This window comes from Glandiceps talaboti, chromosome 3 (assembly GCF_964340395.1).
Source record: "Glandiceps talaboti chromosome 3, keGlaTala1.1, whole genome shotgun sequence".
NCBI classification, from domain to species: domain Eukaryota; kingdom Metazoa; phylum Hemichordata; class Enteropneusta; family Spengelidae; genus Glandiceps; species Glandiceps talaboti.
The window spans coordinates 7,624,984-7,648,327 of NC_135551.1; the positions used below are offsets into that span (position 1 = coordinate 7,624,984).

The following is a 23,344-nucleotide window of genomic DNA, read 5'->3' on the forward strand; positions in this document are numbered from 1 at the left end:
TGAGGGTGTCCAAACACAACATACAGACTGCAGTAAAAGTGAATGAAAAAGAAAAGAAAAGAAAGCAGTTATTTTTCTATGATATATTCTCTTTTTATTCCATACCCAATTCAGGATTGAACATTGGTGTTCAAAAGTAATTCAAAGATACTTTGAAATCATGTACACAGAATCATTCTAAAACAGGGCTAGTCTTGCTTACAGCTTCTTTCTTGGAATGACAAAGCAGACAAGACAGGACTCGGCATTGTGGACTTACTATAAGTATTTCTAAACTTCTGAGGTATACAATACATTGTATAATTCAAATAAATCGTCCATAGTAGGCAGGATACAGTATGATAAATACTTTCACTTAAAAGTCAATGTTTTGGGTGTGCAGTAATCAACGTAACATAACATGATAATTTACACAAGTACACCTTCATTTCATTATTTCTATTTCACATTTCATACATCAACCATAATAAAGGGGGGTTACTTTTCCACAAATTCTCCAATTCATATCACAACAAAGTGGAATGTCATTATGATGAAAGAACGTACTGTGGTAGAACAAACTGACAGTCAAGTGGAACCAACCCCCTACATCCTACCCCCCTAAGCAACTATCAAACAGGACCAACCCCCCCTAAGTAACTGTTCAATGGAACCTACCCCTAAGTGACTGTCAAATGTAAAACACCCAAGTGATTGTCAAATATGACCTACACATAAGAGGCTGTCAAATGAGATGATCCCCTAAGTCAGTCAAATGGAGCTGTCAAATTGGACTACGTGATCCCCAAGTGACAAATGGAAAAACCTGTGACTGTCAAATTGAACCTACCCCCTAAGTGACAGTCAAATAGGACATACCCCCTAAGTGACCATCAAATAGGACATACCACCTAAATGACTGTCAAGTGGAACTGACTCCCTAAGTGACTGTCATATGGAACTGACCCCCCCCCCAGGTGACTGTCAAATGGAACTGACCCCCCCCCCCCCCCTAAGTGACTGTCAATTGATAATGATATTCAGATAGGACTGCAATACATATAATATACGTTTTTTTGTATCAGTATCTTCCAACTGCAAAATTTGCTCCTTGTAAAAAATGAAATTACCAATATTGCAAATAAGTCTTCCTTTACAAAGCAAAGCTATATAAAAACATTAATACATGAATACTAGAAATACAGAGTTTATTTGTTGTCTAGCAAAAATGAAATGCTTGGTACAGTTGCAGTCATATCTAGGAATTCATCACAGATAATCATGTGTCTCGCCCACTGTTCAAGGGAACAAACAACCTATATTTTATAACTCATGATCATAGCTCAACCAGCTTGCTGTAACGGTAATTTTTATCATTTTTCGTTAATTTATCCCTCCAAATGAAATTCTATCGAACCCTTATTGCAAATGGGTCAAACATTTCTAATTAGTTGAATTACCTCCTGTCATTATTGATGTCATGATACACTGTCACTTCGTTTTCAGTTCAAGACACTTTCTGGTGACAAATTTACTTCTACTCTTTACAAGCTCTTGGACTCACAAGTGAAACTGCACAGAATCAGTGGACATTATCTACGGTTTTCATATATAGCTACCGGGTACTTGTCATCTCTAAAATCTAGTCAGTCTATTCAGTCAGAACTCTTGTGAGATCACCTTTCCACAAGCTAAGATATAAACAAACTAAAAATTATTATTTTGACATGTAGACACTAATCTGTCAATAGATGTTTAATATGATTACAACTGACTGTAGACTGGTTCAGTTTATTGGAAGACACATCAGTGTTTTACACAGACTTTTTACTTATACATTCACTGCATGAAAGGGTGGTATTTCCGGTTCCGTTTACATGGCGGTCACACATCGAAATTTTGCCGAAAATCTGGAAATGCCGCATTTCTGTTGTGTGACCGTTATGTATACGAAACTGGAAATGCCACTTTTCATGCAGCGTTTGTCACTGACTTCCAATGCTTACATTATCTTGATAATAGATTGATAATATCTCAATCACCCAGACACCATTATCAATCTCAACTATTTGATGTACTCTTCCACATGCCGCAATAATAATATTCGTTTGTCATTTGAATTGTTTTATTTTTGTTATTCTAGTTTTAGTTTGTCGAAACTTAGGGTGCCACAGTTGTATGTAATCATGACTACAGACATAGTGTGACCACTAAGGCCTAAGAAAAAAAAATTGTTTGGTTCCGGTTACCCGACCCCCACCTAGTTTTTCACGCTGACCCTAACCCTTTCTTTTACGTATTTGCAAAAATAAAATAAAATCGCGAAAATTGTTAATTCTCGCAAGAAAGTGGATGTGGAAACTGACATCAACTTAAGAAGACAATATAAAACTATTTTTCCAATTTGTAATGGCTGTACATCTGATGAAAAGAAACCAATAACACAGAGAATATGAAATAAAAAAATTTACCTACCCCACCTATTCTAAAATTGGGCATAATCGGAAACACACAATTTTTTTTTTAGGCCTAAGTACACTCTACCAATGGGATTTATTGCAAGATAAATTTAACTGCCACATTGTTTCCAAGACATAATTTTGCAACATTGTTGCCAAAACAAAAGTTCAATTTGCCACATTGTTGCCAAGACAATTCCATTTGCCACACCGTTACCAAGACAACTTCATTTGCCGCACCGTTGCTCTGTCCCAGCGTATGTTCTGACAAGTGTAAAGAATGAATTGTAGTCTATTCTATAATGGCTAGATGCAGACCTGTAGGAAAATAAGCAAATTCAAAAGATATCACTTTCAGACTTTGGAATAAACATTCACTGGAAAACATAGAATTGACGATATAACAGTTAAAGGCAAAAAAAACAAAAATTATACCTAAGGTATTCAGTTAAAAATCCTCACAACTTTTAAACATTTATCAAATGAAAGTCTTTCTTTAATACTTAGAAAAGGATGTTTATTTTAAGGGTGATTAAAACCACCAAAGTTCTGTACAATTGTACAATACCCAAATTATATTGTCGAATGAGAAAAACTTTGTATTCCCCTTTTACAGATTTTACTCTTTTCATTGTCAAGGCTTTCAACCTAGTCAACAAAATATTGCTAAATTTGTCCAAAGTTAAACTCTTCATCAGTTTATATACTATGACTGCTAAATTCCTTATCAACTGTAGATGAATATTCTACAATCGTTGCAATAGTTGTCTAGAAATGCCTCTGATCTTATCAGTGGTGGACAAATAAAACTTGCTTTGAAGGTGCCCAAAAGTCGTCTCCTTTACTAAACTAACATAAATTGATACAAAATAATATTGGGTGTCTCTGAGGTAAGTTTATGCCATGTTCTTATCAGTTTGTTTATGTCTGTAAAAGTCTGTCATATTGCTATATACAATATGTCTAACTTTCACCGACATAAACAACTGATAAAAATCATGGCATACATCTACATCTGAGGCACTCACTATTGTTTTTGTATCAATCTATGTTAGCTTGATAGTGTGACAAGGGGAAGACTTTTCGGCACCAGATTTTACAGCAACCGTCAAAGCCATTTTGTTGTTGATCACCACTAATAAAACGATGTTCTGATCACAGGCATCTCTACATAACTGCTGCAAGGGTTGTAAAATTGTGTTCTCTAAATTCTGAAAACATGTGTGACTGATAATATGACTTACAGTATTTCTGTTAATCTCATCTGGTATGGAAGAAATCCCAATAAACTATCAACTGCACCAAATTTCAATACCAAATCAGGGTCTGGAAAATGGCTCCCTGTAATACAAAATAAATACTTAACTTAAAAACTATACGAATGTATGAAGAAAAGAAAGTCATAAACCATTAACTTCATAACTTCCTCACTACAACACAAGTAAAGTACATATGGTACTTAGATTGAAAGATCTATTCTTTGTTTCCACTTTGTAATATACTCAATAACGTGGGTCGTGAGCGGTTACATAAGCGGCCAACGACTGGACCTTTCAGACTACTACCGTATTAAGCACAACTTGGGTACCTGCAGTACCTAGTACAATCACATTATATTTCGAATACATTACAATTCAAATTATGGACATGGTTGAAAGAAAAAAAAATGTCTTTCTCATTACACTCGCAATAATTAACACTTTAAAGAGCACAATGTGATTATATTTAGAATGATATACTTTCTCCTTATTGACTATAGATGCCGCCCTTTATTCACCATACAGATTTACTGTGAACGATGGTACTTCAGTTACCACGACACTATTTCATCTCATAGGAATCTATCTATGAAACCTGACCTACTTAACAATGTGAGGAAATGAACTTTATCAAAGACACAAATAACTAGAGTTATAAATATATATATATTCTAAAATGATCATGGTCACTCATTTGTTTTCTGAAATAAACTTTAATGATTACAAGTTTTTAGGTGGTAACTTTCGCTATATTGCGTGTATTAAATTTAATATTATGTGAATTAAAAAAGTACCTAGAGTGTTTCTACTTCCTGAAACATATTTAACTACTAATATTATTTGCCATGCATTGGCTAAACTGAAACCTGATATTTAGGCATCAAGTTATCTATAATAGTCTGGATATCAACGTGGTTTGTGAGTGGAGGTGTAAATGGTAACGATACTGTATAGGAACTAGACTATGTGAGTGGAGGTGTAAATGGTAACGATACTGTATAGGAACTAAATTAAATATATCAGGGATACTGCTAACAATCACTTTTGTTGCAAAATATGAAATGCATTATTTTCGTTTAATACAAAAATACAAATAAAAGTCAGTCGGCAAAAAAAAACAAAAACAATATTAATGACATAATTCAGTGTACATTTACCAGGAGAATCCAAATTCCACTATTAATTGTACTAATAACGCAACAAAAACATTTCATAGTGTCATTTAAAGTGGCCATATGGATGAGGATTGGGTATTTCTTTGGGATTTTTAATTTAAAAAACAATTTTATCATGGTCTCCTACTTGAAAAACAAATGAGAAACAACATAGACCAAGTCTGTGTTTGTAACTCAAAACACTGCAAAAAACTACAGAATGTGGAAAAAGTTTGTTATTGTACATATAATATCAAATATTTTACACATTTATTATGCCTTTTCAATTTATTGAGTTACAAACAAGGACTTGGCATATGTTGTTTCACATTGATTTTTTCACGTAGGAAGCCAGTTTTATAAATCCAAAATCCAAAATAAATACCAAAATAGTAATCTTCATCCATTTGGTCACTTTAACATACTAAAGTTGATGTTTTATAACTTTTACGCAAGTACTTTAATCAACACAAAAAAAAGATCATAAACTCAGTAAGTACCACTTTATCAGATTTGCTGACAATGCTATCAAACTTTAATTTCCTACTTCTGCTTTTTGTACAATGGATATATGGATATCTACTATCACCTTGTAGTTCACGAGCCACAAAATTTGAATCAAGTTCTTGTATTTTTCTTCTCTTTGAGGCAATATCTTGACAGAATATTCTAGCAATTGATACTATGTCATGTCTGCCATCTTCTGTTGATATAAGATTAATATGAATTCTATTCACTTCACCTGTAACAAAACAAAATAAAATCATCAGCATCAAAGCAGATGTTATAAATCGAACATGTATCTAACACATAGTGTGCCCTGTAATGATAGCCAAATTTCTTCAATCAATCAATCAATCAATCAATCAATCAATCAATCAAATTTCTATAGTACAGATTTCCAGAGCAATGTTCTGTTCAGTAGTGCTGAATGGCTAAAAAGCACACCATATGCTTGGTGAACAAATAAGTCACCACATAGTAAGAGATAAGGGAACACCAAATTTTGGTGTGTCGTCACTAGAAATTGTGTGGCAGTGGAGCGTCAAATTGCTTAGAGGGCACACACTAGGTGTCTTCATTCATTGGCCTACTCCTCTGTGACGTGACGCTGACAGGCTGAAGAACATGGCATATTTTATACATGTAGTCTAGCACACTGCTATCAAGTTGATATTCTGGCAATCGATGTCTTGATTTACTAAGATACAGACACAAATTAAAACTATTGATGTTCGATATGGTAGATTACAGAAATGGGTAACAGCAGTGCTGTTGTTGTGGTAATCACCCTCTGATATCAAGATAGTGCAAACATTGGAAGTCCACAAAAATATACACTGCACTACCATGGAAATCATCAGAGCACCACCCTACATACTGTGTGTGCGAGTACAATCAAAACCATTCAATAGTTAATATCAACATGTCACAACAATAGTTTTTGTTTGTGTCTATCTACACCGTGACCTTGATAGCCAGACTAGTATAAAGTAGTATATCATTCCTATGTTTGTCTCTCTCATAATATGCTACAATTGTACAATTATGTGACAACATTTGTCTTGATGCTAAAGGGACTGTCTTCAGGGACCTTGTCAAAAACACAGCAACTTGTAAAACCGTTATGTTATGTGTATTTTCAGGCTGAAAGAAAACATATTTTGGAGAATAGTACTGATATCTGTGCTAGCTTAATACTCCGAGGGAAAATGGGGGAAATATTAGCAAAGCTGAAAGTTTTGACTGAGCACTACAGAACCAATGATGTTATATTTACGTTGTCATTACGTAGAACTCCAGCAAAATAAATCCCATATTTTCTACATGAGTGGGTACAAACATGGTGTAATTTTCATGTTGGACGTCGCTTCACCACATACCCAATTAGCAGACAGTTTCGATAGCAACCTTCTAGTCACATGACTACATTGAGGTGTCACCTGACATTAGATTCTTGTTAATCATAGTACATTGTACCACGACACAATTTGTTCAGTTTGTTTTGGCGTGACATCAGTCATGTGTTGCCACATGACATATTGAGTAACCATGACAACATTCACATGCTACAATGTATTATGACATACATGAAGGTGACAATAATTCCACTCAGAGACACGGATTTAATTGCATATGACATTCTTAAAATATTAATATCACTTGGATCAGGCTATTAAACATCGTTCTGGGCTACAGCTATGTTGCCGTTTCTGTGAATCCATCGGTTTTGGAGTATTTTGTGAAAAAAAACTAGAAATACTTGTCCTAGCAATCTCCCGAAATCTGTATACACTACACTTTAGTTCTGTACACCATAGCGAGAAATGATATTGTGAACTTTGGACTCAAGTTAGTTAAATATAACATATTGGTATTCAAAAGTCAGAAAATTATAAATTATTGGGACAGCTAACCTATTGTAATACACCCTTGACAAAGCTGATGAGACAGGGTTTCGAAATACTTGGTCTCAAGTCAAATGACCACTTAATTTTAGTTTGACATCACCAGATCCATATGGACAGGGTTTTTTTTAAAAGAGTGACAGAATGAAACTGAAGTGAGAAAAATAATCATGTCTTGTTTATTCATGATCACACAGTGTACATTATTCATTTGTTACGTGTAAACAAATTGGATTCATCTGACTCTATGTTGATCACTATTATCGTGAGCAATGTCAACCACTAAAATCTAAAATTGGTGGTCCTCATAGAACACTTACTAAAAATGTAATTTATTTAAAACCCTGTGAGATGTTGCTGAACCTTCAGGATTATTCTCAATCATTCTCTGATTGTGAGTAAAAATAGTATTTTTATTTTTAGTATTGTGTAAACAGATGTTTGTGTCAAATGATCACACATAACTACAAATCAATCAAAAACCATCTATCTAAAATGTACATTTTTTTTGTAGCTCTGTCCCAACTTGAATGGATTCAAAAACTGATTTAAACTGAAGTGATTCACTTATATCAGTTCGACAGTTTTTTTGTCCTCATGAGAAAAACTTAGCAATGGATTTGAATCAGTTCACTTTAGCTTTTACATTGTTCTGAACTGATTTGCTTTGCATAGGTTCAAAACCATCCCCATGAAGTGGTTGTGAACTAATTCAACTAAATCAGTTCAAATTGTTTTTTATGTATCTAGAGACAGGAGAACCGATTCTGGTTTGATTTGGAACTGATTCAACATACCATGAGGGGACAGGGCTTTGTTTATAAACCACAATAATTGCTATTTATTCCAACTATCAATCTTGTATATATTAAAACTGCATCACATGACCCGAGTGTAAAATATCTAATGAGTCACTGGTAACCATAGCAACAATCAACCCCATAAATATAGCCATTTACATGTATGGGCTGGTTGTTATTTTAGTAGTGTGTAGGCGTGGCTATCAGATGATGAGTTAGTAACAGTAAACTAAAGGTGAGTTCACCATACATTGGTAGCCAGCTAACAGACCACTGTCTGATGTTACAAAACCCTTACCAATGTTGCAACATTGTCTTTGCATTAGTTACCTATTAGTTGATCCACATCCTGAAAAAGGATTAAAATGTAACAAACGTACTTGAATATGTCAGGCCAGACAATAAAATGATGCAATGTTTAGTAAGATTTCTGTTGAGTGATACAACATTCTGTGTCAGGTCACCTAACCTACCTGTAGGACTAACACTACTACACTATTTCCGCTATCCTAACTGACGTTTTGATTTTTTGATTTTTTGAATTTTCGCTCATCCAACAAGTCTACTCTGACTCTTCACTCAGACAGGTCTTGAATGGCATTCCACCATACAATGTGATTGGTTGAATACCTAATTAGAAATATTTAAATCCTGCAATCAGGTCACATGATGAATCCATAATAAGGTGTTCCCATGGGAGGTTACGTGAGAAATAGTTTCTGTCCAATTTTATTTCTGTTAATGTTTTGCGCATGTTATGTGTGTGGCAGAGTGTGGCCTAATACCAGCATGTGTGAAGAGTCAGAGTTGACTTGGTGGACAACCAAAAATTCACAAAAATCAAAATGTCAGTTACGATACAGAAATAGCGCTGTATCGCATTAGTCCTACACATCTACAGGTACAATGTGGGCTTAAAGTTACCTGACTTCCATTGTAACATTTACACATACCTTTGGATTTTATTTTTGCTCCACTTTTATAAATTTGATAACTATAACTAGATGTTTCTTCTCCTAGAATTTCTTCTTGTTTCTTCAAAATTTGATCATTCAGTAAATCACAATTTCTTTTAAAAATACCTGAAAAAAATTAAAATATCATGAAATAATATGACATGGAATCTCAAATACATAAACATATGATTGCATATTTCCCACCAAACTAAACTTGCACAACATTTGTTTTGACAAAATCGAACAGAAGCCAGCATTTTACAATCATCGAAGTTTGAATGCCCACAAGGTCTGAAAGAGAGACCTGAAATTTTTGATGAAGGATAGCATGCACTAGACTACAATCATCATAAAACCACACAAGCCTCTTTACAGCACAGACTGTGATGTTTTGAAAAATATGCCCTATATCACCAACACTTTACGTGATAGTCTGTAAGGTAGGCCATGATGGGGCGCCCTCACACAAGTCAACCTGGAGGGTGGTGAGGGCAGAACCACACGACATATCTTAGTTTATTTACATGACAAAGCCTGTCTAAAAATGTCAGTGTAGTCACTCATCAAATCTTTTCAAACACCTTTTTATTTCCTTCCTATCCATAAGGCCATCTCCTAGTATATTTCTGTAACATTATCTACTGTAAATGCATGTAAAGCTTCAACTATCTAGTTTAGTCTTCATGTTGATAGGTGCCTTAACTGAAATAAATCCTGTTTATCTCAACTTGTAGTTTTCTCAGTAACTACCCCATCCCCATTGAAGTGCTCATTTACTGCCCGTTTTCAACAGCTCTCTTTGATACAATCACATAGAAACCAATAAGAAACTGCCATTTCATGATAGCATGACCGCATGACCGCAATTTTTTGCTACATTTTATCTAATATGAAATAAACCATTCAGATGTATTGCAACCAGATGCAGACATGCAGGCACCATATGTTTTGACATTCTGCATACTATTAGAGGTGTGCATAGTGGCATGTCACTTCATTTCATTTCAACAAAATGTGGCAAGAAACCGTATGCATTCAATCTTGCTCTCTCAAAGAATAACACATGTTGCAGTTCTTAATCTTATTGGTTTGTGTGTGGTTGTATCAAACAGAGCCAGTGAATAGTAATATGAAATGGGCCGTAGTTTGCCGGAAATTAAAATGCATTACTACAAAAATACAAGATCTTTTGGTAACCAGTAACAATTAAATTATGCTTGACTTTTAGTAAGTAGAATACTAAACCGATCCCGGAGTTCACTCCATGGTCTATCACTTATTATATATAGCAAGACTTGAAGGGTGACATATTTTCAAGTTATTATTTCCCAACGATGAATAAAGTTTACTCCATCGACCCATACATTTTCTGAAATAATTCTGAAGGTGGAGATGTACAAAAGGAAGACTTGAAGGGTGACATATTTTCAAAGTTATTATTTCCTAATGATGAATAAAGTTTACTCCATAAACCCATACATTTTCTGAAAGATTATTCTCTCCTCTTTAAGGCTATTGTGTTTTCTACTGTCAGTGGCTGAAAGCAGATGTGTTTCAGGTATGACTAGAAGTGTCTTGATTATTACAAAGTGTCAATATAATTGCCTCGGAAGAGATCACTTGTCACCCAATTTTCCATTTCTTTAGTCTTTTAGAATGTTCACTTCACACAGAACTGAAGTGAGTCCAGATTTTTTTCTGTGATCTGTCATTCTTCTACAACACGCCTCGAAAGTTGCCACACTATATTGTATAATGGGAAGTTCAGTGACAGATTGTTCTCACTTAATCACCAATTTCGCATGTAATAGTGCGAACTTTATAACTTTCCAGACACACTTTAAAACAGCCTTAACAAACATCTAAAATATACAATACTCAAATATCTTGACGTCCGACTCTCCTACTATACATAACTAATGCAGCTAATGTGGTACGTGTGTTATTCAGGAAGTCGTTGTAGAGGGCGCATCGGACTCCCGAGTAAAATGTCAATTACTCTTCCTTTAATCAGTCAAAGTTTGTGGCGTGTTTACTGCTTATGTACGTAACGGGTATGTTCTTTGCGAGTTCTGATTCCACTGAGTGCATCCAAATAAATATATATGAGTGAATTTACACAGTTTTATTGATAAATTCACCTGATGTCCTAGCCATTACTACCTTAACCTTAACCTTCATGGCTATTATCATCAGGGAGATGCATGTACCATTTGCTCAGCTGTCCTAGCACCGTTCGTTCACTGAAACAGTCATCACTTGTTTACAAAATACATTTCATTGTCTACCCAGCCAATAAAGGAAATATCACTCTTGAAAGACCTTCGCTGTCTGTGAGTTTTGGGGGGCTGAGGGGGCTTATAGGAAAATAGCTCTGGATGTATTCGCTACGGGGTTTCGACACATCTCCCCCTCCACTCTGGTTCTTTCCTATGTCAAACAGCGAGACTGCGAACAGATTTCGTGCGCATGGATTTTGGGAATAAAAACCACCCATACCCTTGCTAATGACTATAAAGAGTACAGAAAGCAACTTTGGATCACTAAATTCAACCTACATCTTGTCCATTCTGTCAATTCTTGTCTTACGTTCATTTGAGCCACAAAACATACAATATGACAGCTGGTTAAACATGAACAAGGTTGTGTGCATGTGCAATATTGAGCTAATCTGTTTGCATGACTTACCATTGTCCATTTTGTGGCTCAAGGGAACATACGACAAGAATTGACAGAATAGACAAGACGTAGGTTGAATTTAGTGATTTAAAGTTCATTTCTGTATTTTATATAGTCATTAGCAAAGGTATGGGTGGTTTTTATTCCCAAAATCTATGCAAATGAAATTTGTTCGCAGTCTCGCTGCTTGAGATAGGGAAGAACTATAGCAGAGGGCAGAGGGGAGAAGACATGTCGAAAACCCACAGCGTATACATCCTGAGCTAATATGAAAACTGCCTTATTGTTAAAGTGTTTATGCTACTGTTGTTAATGGTGATGTTGCTAATGAGTTTCGATACGACATAAAAATAAATAAATAGTACATGTACACAAATAAACAAATATTTTAAATAATCTTGTAGGGAGGGGCGTGGCTACACTTGCCTCTGCAGACAAGTTGATAGAAAGCTTATTACAATGTACTACACTATCACTTCTTCGTCAAGAATTACAAAAACACGATGTCCTTGACACTGAGTTAGTTTACTGCACTACACGAGTAAACAACAATACTAACCCAATCACGTTACTTCAGCCACGTGTACACATCATATTGTGAGATGACCTGACCAAAGGTCATGCATTAATATTCCATTGTTCTTCCAGCACTGTGTAGCAGAGAGAGGTCAACGATCGGAAGAACAAGTCTGGTCAAATATAGAAACACGTAATTAATTTGAACCCATCCCCGAGGAATGCAAATTTGCGGTCTTACCTGCTGTATCGTACAAACTTATGAACGATATTCCTAAAGCCATACACCACACGACAATATTTGAAATATCCGGGAAAGATACATCATCCTCCACGACAACAATGCCAATATGCAGAGGGAGTTTTTTCAAAGTTTTTGAGTCATTTTTCAATTTCATCCGAGTACGTTTGGGATGGTATTGGAAAGCTTTCTTGAGATTACAAATCCATGCTACCACCCATATCTTGACGAAAATAACTGCATGCACAAGTCGTAAAAGTAGTCCGTGATAAAAAGACATTCTGGAGCATGTCGCCAGCTTGTTGAGTCTTATCGGGTCTTCCCTGGCGTACAGGTGTACTCGGATCGCGTACTCTCTCAGCTGATGACCAAACACAGATTTATCATGCTTTGCTCATGCGGCAGACGAACAGACATGTGACGCGATTCCGATAACATATATAACGGACGTTTCTATTGGTCGGTTGTATTTCCCCAAATGTTTTCTTGTAGCTGATTATGGGACTCTTTTGGTGTTAGCGCCAAACTTATTGAATTCAGACCGTTTCTTAGGTTCATCGGGCGAAAATAGATTAAGTATCTTGAAGGTAACTTTTACGTTAATCCCGTTTAAGCCCGTTGAACAATGTGACTCGTTAGACCAATCACAACGCACTTAGCATAGGTAGAATTTGTTTGACACGCATGCCTGACAGATGGTGGCATGTGATTGGATAAACTCGGTTCAAGGTATGATGACGAAAGATTGCATAATAAAACAATACCAGTAACGTTATAGGTAGTAACATCCACTAAACGATAATATTATCTCATTCTCTGATCTCATTAATGTCGGACACTATATTCAGACATGAGACAACAACACCCAGTCACATAACTCATTTAACACGTTTGCATGTTTCAATATTATGAAAGATTATTGCTATTGTTATTTTTTTTTTTTTTATCACAACTGAACTGATGAGGTTCAGGTGTGTGTGAAAACAACTTTTAAAGTCAAAAAAGCTGGAGCAATTGCCATGATATTTGGTGAACGTATTACATTAGGTGTCTAGATGGGCAATTGTTCAAATCAAATTGATCCTACCACCGTTGTGTGTGATTTGGGTAAAAAAAAAAAAAAAGTCTATACAGTGCAAAGATTGGTCAGTGGTATTCCATTGCTCAAAGAAATTGTTTTGACAGCTTAATCCTATTTCACTGTATCTTGTGCTTGTGTACAAACAAATACACCCTGGGGAGAAAAGGCATTAAAAAGACATCATGAATTAGTTGATCTAATGTAGGAAGGAACATTACAATATAAATTCCTATTTTTAATAGCATAGAAATCAAATACACACAGTAAACCTGGCAAAATTTAGTTCAGCATGATAAAGTCAAGATTTTGATGGAGGCAAAGTTTAGTATGACTGTTAGTGCTCACGATAACAACAATAATAACATAATACGACAAAATATCAGAAATTAAGACAATATAAAACAATATAATATTTTCAATGTTTTAAGTTTGTGGCTAATGACTTTTCCATGTGGCTAATTGAAAATGGACAACAGAACATTGAAAGGTGAGATGACCTTATTGAAAGGTGACATGACCTCACTTAAAGGTGACATGACCTCATCACTTAAAGGTGATTTGACCTCAATTTAAGGTGACTTGACCTCACCTAAAGGTGAGATGACCTCACTTAAATGTGAGATGACCTCACTTAACAGTGACTTGACCTCACTTAAAGGTGACATGACCTCACTTAAAGGTGACATGACCTCACTAAAGGTGACATGGATGGCCCCATTGAAAGGTGACATGACCTAATGAAATAAAACCTTTGGGTGTCAGTTCTGTTAGTCAAAATACACACTGAAATGATATATGGTGTTCAAACTGTATTTTCTTCCATTTTTCTTATTAAAAATAAAAACAAACCAGTTTTTGCAAAAATCTGCTATGTGAACATTTCTTTGAAATAACAGCCTTTTCTCTATTGTCACACATCTACATGGTCTATATATGATACAAACATTCAATATTAGTCACCAGTACTTATTCTGATATTAATCTTGGAAAAAATGTCATGTGACGTATCAATACTATCTCTAAAAAAAAAATATGGATGATGAAGCCTGTGTTCTTAAAACTAAAGTTGGTCTGAAGTCTGTGGGTAAAAAGTTCAAGTTAAACAATACCATGCAATTCTCAATACAGTAAAGTATTCCGGGGACACACAGCTGGTTTATTTAGGTGACGTATTAACATTTCGGCTATATTCGCGGTTTTAAGTTACTCTACATGGTCAATATCAAAGGGTATTGGAATTTTCCAATTGCATCTGTAGTCTACCTTTACCTACCAACCAACCAACCAACCAATCTACTATAAACCTAGATATTTTCACCACTGGAAAAGTTTGTGATTTTACAGTCTTCAGCTAATTCTTAAAGACTAATTTTCACTAATTTTCACTATTAACCATACTGGTAAACTGTGTTCATGTACATGTGTATGAAAATATATTTTTGTTGCTACATCGTAATTTTGTGTTTTTGTTTGTGTTTTGCAAAAATGAGCAGCAAACATAAGTCTTAACCAAACAATTCCAGATTTACAGTATCTTTGCCATCCATAGGTGGTGAAGTTCTGTGTTATTTCAAACCATATAGATATCTGGTATCAATCCTATATACGACGGTACAATACGTACTGTGTTTCTTCCGTATAATCTCATCTCGTAATTAATCAACTGTTTCCAAAATCCTAAATTTGGACGAATCACAGAGCGACGTGCTTTAATATAATCGTGAGCTTTACGCAAACTTAAACTTTCATGTTTCATCATGTATACGATACACATGGTACTGGATCTGCTTACACCCGCGACACAATGAACTAATATTTTTCCACCTCGCACTTTTTCTTCTCTGATTTTATCAGCAACGCTGTCAAAATATGGTGATAGTGAGGCTGCGGGGACATCATTGATAGGCACTTGCATGGTTTGGATGTCAAGACCTGTGGGGCGTTTGGTTGATGTTGGAGTCACATTCACAATAAACGTTATGCCTTTCAAACGAAGGTTTCTTCCACTGCAAGCTGCAGCACCACTGCTTAAGTATAAATAGTCTGTGATTTGTGACATATCCATAGCCATACTTCAACAGTTACTGGTACCAATTATACAGAGTGCAACATGTACTTGAATGTGGTCTTTGCAGTCTTGCCAAAATCTATAACAAAACCGATAATTTGTACATGGTTATAATGATAGTATATATAGCAATTTATCATCTCAGTCTTAGCATGGTGATTTCTAACAAACATTGACCGTCGAACTAAAGACACACACACACACACACACACACACACACACACACACACACACACACACACACACACACACACACACACACACACATATGACCATTTTTCTGTAATTGTTTTTAAATTTCTTTATTTTTTTGTTATTCTGAGCAGCAGCGAACCAATTTGTTTGGCCATTAAATAGGAGATCTCTTTGTAATTTATTCCTGAAGTGGCTATTGTTCGCAATTGCAATACATATACAAAAAATAATTGTACCTTGGTATGTAAAGTACTCATAAAAATAAATGTTGAGTGCTCATCTCACTTTTACATCTCAAAACAGTGCCCAAACCAAATTGACAATCATTGAATCTTCAATTTGGTCACAAAACTATGGGTTGTGAAATGTGACCCTTCCCTCAAATATCATAATGTTTGTAAAATGAGTGACACCCCCCCCCCCCCCATCTGTAAATACTGAAGGCTCCCTAACACAATATTGCAAACTGGAATCTATGAGTTGGGTTTCACCTCAGACCACTAACCATAGACCCTCCATCATCCTCCTGGGTGGAGGGTCTATGCACTAAGGAAATAGTAGTAGTAGTAGTGGTGGTGGTGGTGGTGGTGAGGTTTCACCATACAGTAGAGGGTAAAATGAGCAGCCATGGTACACAGTGTGAATCGAAATCGGTGTATTGTATCAATTCCACTCGACAGAAATGTCCTGTGAATGTATACTTGTTAATTGTCTGTGTGGTAAACAGTAGGCCTACCTGAATGTTACCGTATTTCAATCGATAGACCCTGTATGTTGCATTAAAATACAGTGCCTACTTCTAGCTCTGACACTGTACACTAGCTGTTAAACCAATGAGAGACTAAACGATATATATACTTGTGTGATCTCTGAGATCAAACCACACTAAAATGTTTGAGGACAGTTACATCACAGTCCCTCTATGTGGTTACATCATCTCCCCTTATAAACCAATGCATCATCACAGCATTATTACAGCAGATAATGGCTTTGTTGTCCTATTGTATTGACCAATAACAGAGTTAAGATCAACTACAAACTACTGCCAACAAATTCTGCCGATACTTGACAATTTGTGTGATCACAGAGGCCAACAGGATAGAATGTACTAGTTGCCATGGTACCACTGCCAGGAATTCAACTATGTCAAGAGCGAGGAAGAGTGTTTTCAGTGTTTGTTGACAATCTGACCGGAAACCGGTCTGTACAAAAGATACTTTCGGGTCGTTTACCCAGACTCATCGCTGGGCATGGGGGCGCTGTCTGTTGACAATCACCACCATGATCAAATACTTCACATGTGCTTACTAGTATATAGTGGGTGATACTTCCATGTACTTATGTACTTGGCCTATGCAAACAATTTCGCACTTTCTCAATTTCTGTACATAGGGAATGGACGGAGCAGGGACTTACCTTTATTTACATAGTTTGTTTTGCAAAAAAACATAAGCAAACAACAACAATGTTAACTATAATACTTGTTTCAAATACAGATACATTTCATTAAACATGAACAAAACGTCGTCATTTAAGCCTTAACTTGGTAATCCTTACGTTACTGTAAGTCATACAATTCAAATGGCATTTCATCTGGGTAGAGATTAGTTTTAGTAATGTAATTAAGTTAGGTTTCTTTGCTTAGTCTTTCTATGTAAAATGTTGCTATGTTATTCTTTATCAATTGTAATTATTTTCAATCTTATCCCCCTCTCCTTTTGTACTTCCTGTGTACGTGTAGTTTCTGTAGTGTATTCCTTTCCTTTTTTTTTAATTAAAAAAAAAATATTTTAAAAAACTCCCCGCGAAATCTAAATAGCCTAATAGGCAAGTAAATCAAGTTGACACCGCCAGAGCTAACGTACATACTGCTGACAATTATGTAAGTAGTCCTGGAACCACATCAGTAATATACCTCTAATGCCATAATGATCAAGTTTTAGTATCAAAAAGCTTTAGAGAAATCAATGAAAATGCCAAGAGTAATCAATTTTGTCTAATTGCTTCAGGAGATAATTCACTAAATTAATGACAGACAGTTTTGTGCTGTACTTTTTTCGGAAGCTGTATTGATGCTCACGCAAAATTTTATTATGATAAAGAAATTACCTTAACCAATTATCGACTAATTTTTTTCCAAAATTTGGAAGAATACAAATTGGCCTATAATTGTCCGGGCTATGTTCTGAATCCTTTTTTATATATTGGTTTGACTTTTGCTAGTTTGAGGGCATTTGTATATTCCAAGGGCTTGGATATAGTGTCAGCTACATCCGATAAAAGTTTATGGCAATTTGTTTGCACAGGGCAAGTAAATGAGCACATGTGAAGGACTTGATCACGTTTTGTCAACAGACAGCGCCACCAGCGGTGAGTCTGGTAAACGAAAGTACCATTTGTACAGACCGGTACTTCCGGTTGGAGTGTTTGTTGACAATCTGAATAATTCATACATAGCAAACACTCTTCTTTGCTCTTGACATAGTTGAATTCCTGGCAGCTGTATCACGGCAACTACTACCAGTTTACATTGAGGTGACGATCATGTGCTAGCCTAAGGTAATCTTTTCACTTTCAGAACATGTTGGTTTTCTACCAGCTCTGCGTTTCATGTATGTTTGTAACGGTTTACCGTTATACTTATAGCGTTAACTTTAACACGATTTACCGTTACGTAGACTGAATGGGACAATTTGCCTCTGTTTGTGAGTGGCTTACAGGAAGTCTGACATATAGGTAGCCACATCATTCTTGTGCTTATATTCACCGGGGGAGAATATATATTCCGTCTTCTTGGCAATGTCCAAAAACACTCACTTATAAAAAATATAAGTTATAACGCCATCATTCCATGGAATAATGTTGTATTTTTTCCAAGTGTAGAATATGACTTTTGTCACATGACTATATCATATCCACCAATTTTCTTCTTGTTGTCTTACCGCTTAATCAATTTGCAATATTGTGTCTATACCTGTTTCATAGTGTTATATTTCTTGATGTACATGTGTGTGTGTGTGTGTGTGTGTGTGTGTGTGTGTGTGTCATCGACTCATTGTCATGTCAATATGTGCATCTGTACGTGTTACTGTCAATGAGTTGACCACCTGTTGCCCACTGCCATCTTATTAAGATCAAAACCGGGTCAAACCAGATAGAATGGACATTCCACTGCTTTCGATACGGTATTACTATTAGTAGTTTTAAAAGAAGTGAGATCTATACAAATCAAGTTGAATAGAAAATTCAAACTCGTGTAACAAAACTGGCAACACTCTCCTTGTAACTCGATCAGTCATGTAGTTGCCATGGCAATGGTTGCTTTGTGAACACCTTCTAATAACTCACCCCATTACAATACGTCACATTTATTGCCCCATTATAACTGGTGTCCCATAGTACCATGACGTCTGGCAACTCAATGCCTATGTACACACACCTCGTTATCAATAGTAGTAATCCACACATAGTCATCACATAACTGTATTCTATAATTTCTAACTTGCATATCTCTATTGTGTGTTTTACTGGTCCCTCAAGACAACCAAACACTTATTGGACTCAATAAACCCATAGCATTCTAAGCATTTATTGAATCATACAATTTTTATCGCAATGATAATATAGCTGTCTTGGGACATTCTATCCTGTTGGCCTCTGTGATCCTGCAAATTGTTAAGTATCAGCAGAATTTGTTGGCAGTAGTTGATCTAAACTGGCAGTCCTCCATTGTGTTTTATTGGTCAATAGGACAATACAGCAGTTATTTGATGTAATAAATGCCATAATGTAACTGTCTGCGGACACCCTAATGTGCTTTGACCTCGGCGATCACACAAGTATCGTTTAGTCACTGTAGGCAATAGTTACAGTGTACAGTGTCGGAGCTAGAAGTAGGCACTCTATTTATGCAACATACAGGGTCTGATCAAAATACGGTAACATTCAGGTAGGCTAACTGTTTACCACACAGACAATTAACAAAGTATACATTCATTGTACGTTTCTGACGAGTGGAATTAATACACCGATTTTGATTTACACTGTGTATCATGACTGCTCAGATTACCCGATATAGTGAAACCCCAACTCATAGATTCTAGTTTGCAATATTGTGTTAGCTTCTTGTATTACTGGTACACAGCACAAACTGAGTTTTTAAAACTTTTTATTTTTCAGGCATTTTACAAAAAAAATAGTTCTTAAAAACTTTATGAAAATTTAATCTACTTGTGTATAGGCATGATAATATTGTCTGTCGGCAACTGAAAGCTTGAAACTTTACTAGTTGGTACTGGAGTATCATTGCTCGATCAGACAACCAACAATATATTCACTTATAATTGTTAAAATACAAATAATGAGAAGGTGTACATGAGGAGTTGATTTTATCTACATAAGTAGTACAGTATTAGGTAGACTGTCGACAGTCGTACATGCCTTTTTTGCTACGTTTCATCTAAAACAACATCGTAACCTCTCTCAGTAGCACTGAATACTAATGCATACTGATAGGAACTGCGATTGTTGAAGGCACGAACCGACACTCCCTGATCAGTACACAGTTATAGTATTGCTCTGGATCAGAGCGAGGCAACGACTTTAGTTTTAGATAAAACGTAGCAAAAAGGCACGAACGACTGTCAACAGTCTAAGTAACAGGTTGAAATTGTGATTGCATTGGGGACACTGATTTTAATAGGGTATGGACTCAAATATCAGTTTGAGTGAATACAGTATCATATTATGTGCACAGCTATAAATATGTTGACACACAGGGAATCCAATACTTTTTCAGACTGTACAATATTATGAGTAACTTAAGTCAATTTATATCAAATTTGTAACTCAGTAAGTCATTATATCTAAAAAAAAAAAAAAAAAAAAAAAAAGTATTTTTTTTCAAATTTTCTAGTTGCAGCTAGTGCAAATTTGATAGGAATTGTCATAACTTTTAGTAAACCACGGGTTTCTTCACAGCACCATCCAAAACATACTTGTTTCATATTTCGTATCAGCAGAAACATGTACTCTATGTGCAATAATGAGTGTACATCAACTAAATCCTGTCATTAAGTTATTTAATCTACTTCAGGTTTTACCTCTGCCAATAGATTTAATGTGTTCCTGTCGTTGAGGGTGCTGATTTTACGGTCCATACCCAAAAATGATATAATTGTAATTTTTTTCTGATCACATTTTCAAATAGGTGTTTACTTAGACGCAATTCTCTATACTAAGGGGTGTACAATAAAAACATATAATTATTTTATCTAACAAAACACTTTCAAAAATTGACCCCCATTGCAGCTAGTACAGGTTTAATAGTTACATGTAAGTATGCCTTGTTAAGTAGAATACTACAGGTAAAAAATTATGTTCAAAAATATATAAAATCAGTTTTTGTCATTTTTATTTAAACTAGATTTTATTCTTAGATTGTATATAGCTTACCTATAGTCTTGATGGATGGCTGATGCTACTAGTATTACTGTCATTTTGATGTGTTCAATTTCACTCGTTGATAAGGATGTGCGAAATTCAGAAAATCAAAATAGCTGCAGTAAGGATTGTTGAAGTATTGACGTAGCTATAGTCAGCCATCCATCATCTCTATACAGGTAGGCTACAGATTGTAAGCCATAGAATACAATGCTTAGTGTGTGTGTGTCTTTAATTGAAATTGCCCTGCCAATACTGAGTTGGTAAATTCTTACGATAATAATATCGTGACCGTGTGTGTAAATTACTGTGTTTTGTTACAGATTTTGTCAAGACTGAAGACCACTAGTATACAACGTATAATTGATACCAGTGACTCTACAAGTATGGCTATGTTTTCATATTCAGTGTTCCATACTTTGTCACAAATCACAGACTATTTATACTTAAGCAGTGGAGCTGCAGCTTGCAGTGGAACAAACCTACGTATCAAAGGCATAACTTTTATTGTGAATGCAACCCAAACAGCGACAAAACCCCCGACAGGTCTCGACATCCGGACCATGCAAGTGCCCGTCAATGACGTCCCGACAGCTTTACTATCGCCATATTTTGACAGAGTTGCTGATAAAATCAGAGAAGAAAAATTGCGAGGCGGAAGAACATTAGTTCATTGTGTCGCGGGTGTGAGCAGATCCACTACCCTGTGTATCGTATATTTGATGAAACATGAAAGTTTAAGTTTGCGTGAAGCTCATGATTATATCAAAGCACGTCGCTCTGTGATTCGTCCAAATTTGGGATTTTGGAAACAGTTGATTAATTACGAGATGAGATTATACGGAAGAAACACAGTACGTATGGTACCGTCGTCTCTAGGATGGATACCAGATGTCTATGAAAAAGAAGTGAAAAACATGGTTTGGTAAAATGTGTCCATGTAGGACAAAAATATGGGTTTGAAATAACACAGAACTACACCAACCTATGGATAGCAAAGATACTGTAAACCTGGAATTTATTTTGCTTCAGACTTATTTTCACTAGTGTGTATTTTTACTAACAGTTAGAAGTGACACCCAAAGGTTTCATTTCATTAGGTTATGTCACCTTCATTGAGTTCAAGTCTCCTTTAAGTGAGGTCATCGCACTTTTAAGACTGCAGGAATTGGTGATTGGCTTTAATGTCACTTTTTCAAGGATTTTTCAAAATTACACAAAAAGGAGGTAAATCTGATATTTACATAATAGTTTTTACCAATATTTATAGCATATTGTTAGCCAAATTTTAATTGGAAACTTTCAAGTTCATCACAAACTTTAACTAAATGATTATTTAAATGGGAATACTATTCCAGGAAGTAGATGCATTTTTTTTGTGTGTTTTAAAAAAAAAAATTTTGTGCTGGGAATTCAGTTCTCCCATCGATTTTCTGTTATGCAGACATATACACACAAACACACAAACACACACAATATTGAATGCTAAAGAGATCCATTCAGATTTGGGTCTACATGACAGGGCTATGTTACACACTCCATAGCACGTTGCTATGGAACTGTCAAGGCTTTCCCAAACAGTCTTACAGGAAATAGATGTACTTTCATAAACTTTGGGTTGTGGAGAGTCATTTTATGATTTCACAAGACATAAATTCTGTGTGATTGCCATGAAACACCAAAGTGAAACTCTATTTCACCTCTGTACACACTGGTCCACTGTTGCATCATGGGACTTAGCATACATACATATTTATTAGATGCACACTGAATATTCATGACAATTTATCTAAAGGAAATAAACACATAGGAATCATAAATATTCAGTGTACATCTAATAACTATTTATGTGATGTGAAATCGTGAAATGACTTGTGCCCTCCAGGAACTAAAGTTTATCAGAATACGTTTATTTTCAGATGTTTCCCATTAGTGATTTTGACCCATACTGTCACTTTGAATTCAAATGTATTGAACATGAAATGTCAGTACTTGATCAGTGTGTATAAATATGGCAGCTACATTTTAATAGTCCTATTTCAAAATTGGTTGAATTCATGATATTAATTCAGAAATTACTTTAATTTATTTTGTATGATTTTAATTT

The 23,344-nt window shown here is 35.5% G+C and overlaps 3 protein-coding genes across 4 annotated transcripts; 1 reads left to right on the plus strand and 2 right to left on the minus strand.

The window, feature by feature from the left end:
- Window positions 1-1,001: 1,001 nt before the first annotated feature.
- LOC144432579 (dehydrodolichyl diphosphate synthase complex subunit Nus1-like) lies at window positions 1,002-12,834 on the minus strand. 2 transcript variants are annotated; one of them, XM_078120822.1, is made up of 5 exons: window positions 12,452-12,834; window positions 9,013-9,141; window positions 5,441-5,593; window positions 3,683-3,779; window positions 1,002-2,756 (listed from the first exon to the last, which is right to left on the minus strand). In XM_078120822.1, exons 1-5 carry the CDS (start codon window positions 12,729-12,731, stop codon window positions 2,666-2,668), a joined length of 750 nt encoding a protein of 249 aa, XP_077976948.1. In that variant the 5' UTR covers window positions 12,732-12,834; the 3' UTR covers window positions 1,002-2,665. The 2 variants fall into 2 exon arrangements, with proteins under 2 accessions (XP_077976948.1, XP_077976949.1); XM_078120823.1 differs by lacking the exon at window positions 9,013-9,141.
- A 2,206-nt stretch (window positions 12,835-15,040) lies between these two features.
- On the minus strand, window positions 15,041-15,603 carry LOC144432984 (dual specificity protein phosphatase 18-like). Its single transcript, XM_078121296.1, has one exon. It carries the CDS (start codon window positions 15,601-15,603, stop codon window positions 15,103-15,105), a length of 501 nt encoding a protein of 166 aa, XP_077977422.1. The 3' UTR covers window positions 15,041-15,102.
- Window positions 15,604-18,232: 2,629 nt separating this feature from the next.
- On the plus strand, window positions 18,233-23,137 carry LOC144432850 (dual specificity protein phosphatase 18-like). Its single transcript, XM_078121145.1, has 2 exons — window positions 18,233-18,354; window positions 21,561-23,137. Exon 2 carries the CDS (start codon window positions 21,624-21,626, stop codon window positions 22,164-22,166), a length of 543 nt encoding a protein of 180 aa, XP_077977271.1. The 5' UTR covers window positions 18,233-18,354; window positions 21,561-21,623; the 3' UTR covers window positions 22,167-23,137.
- Window positions 23,138-23,344: the final 207 nt, after the last annotated feature.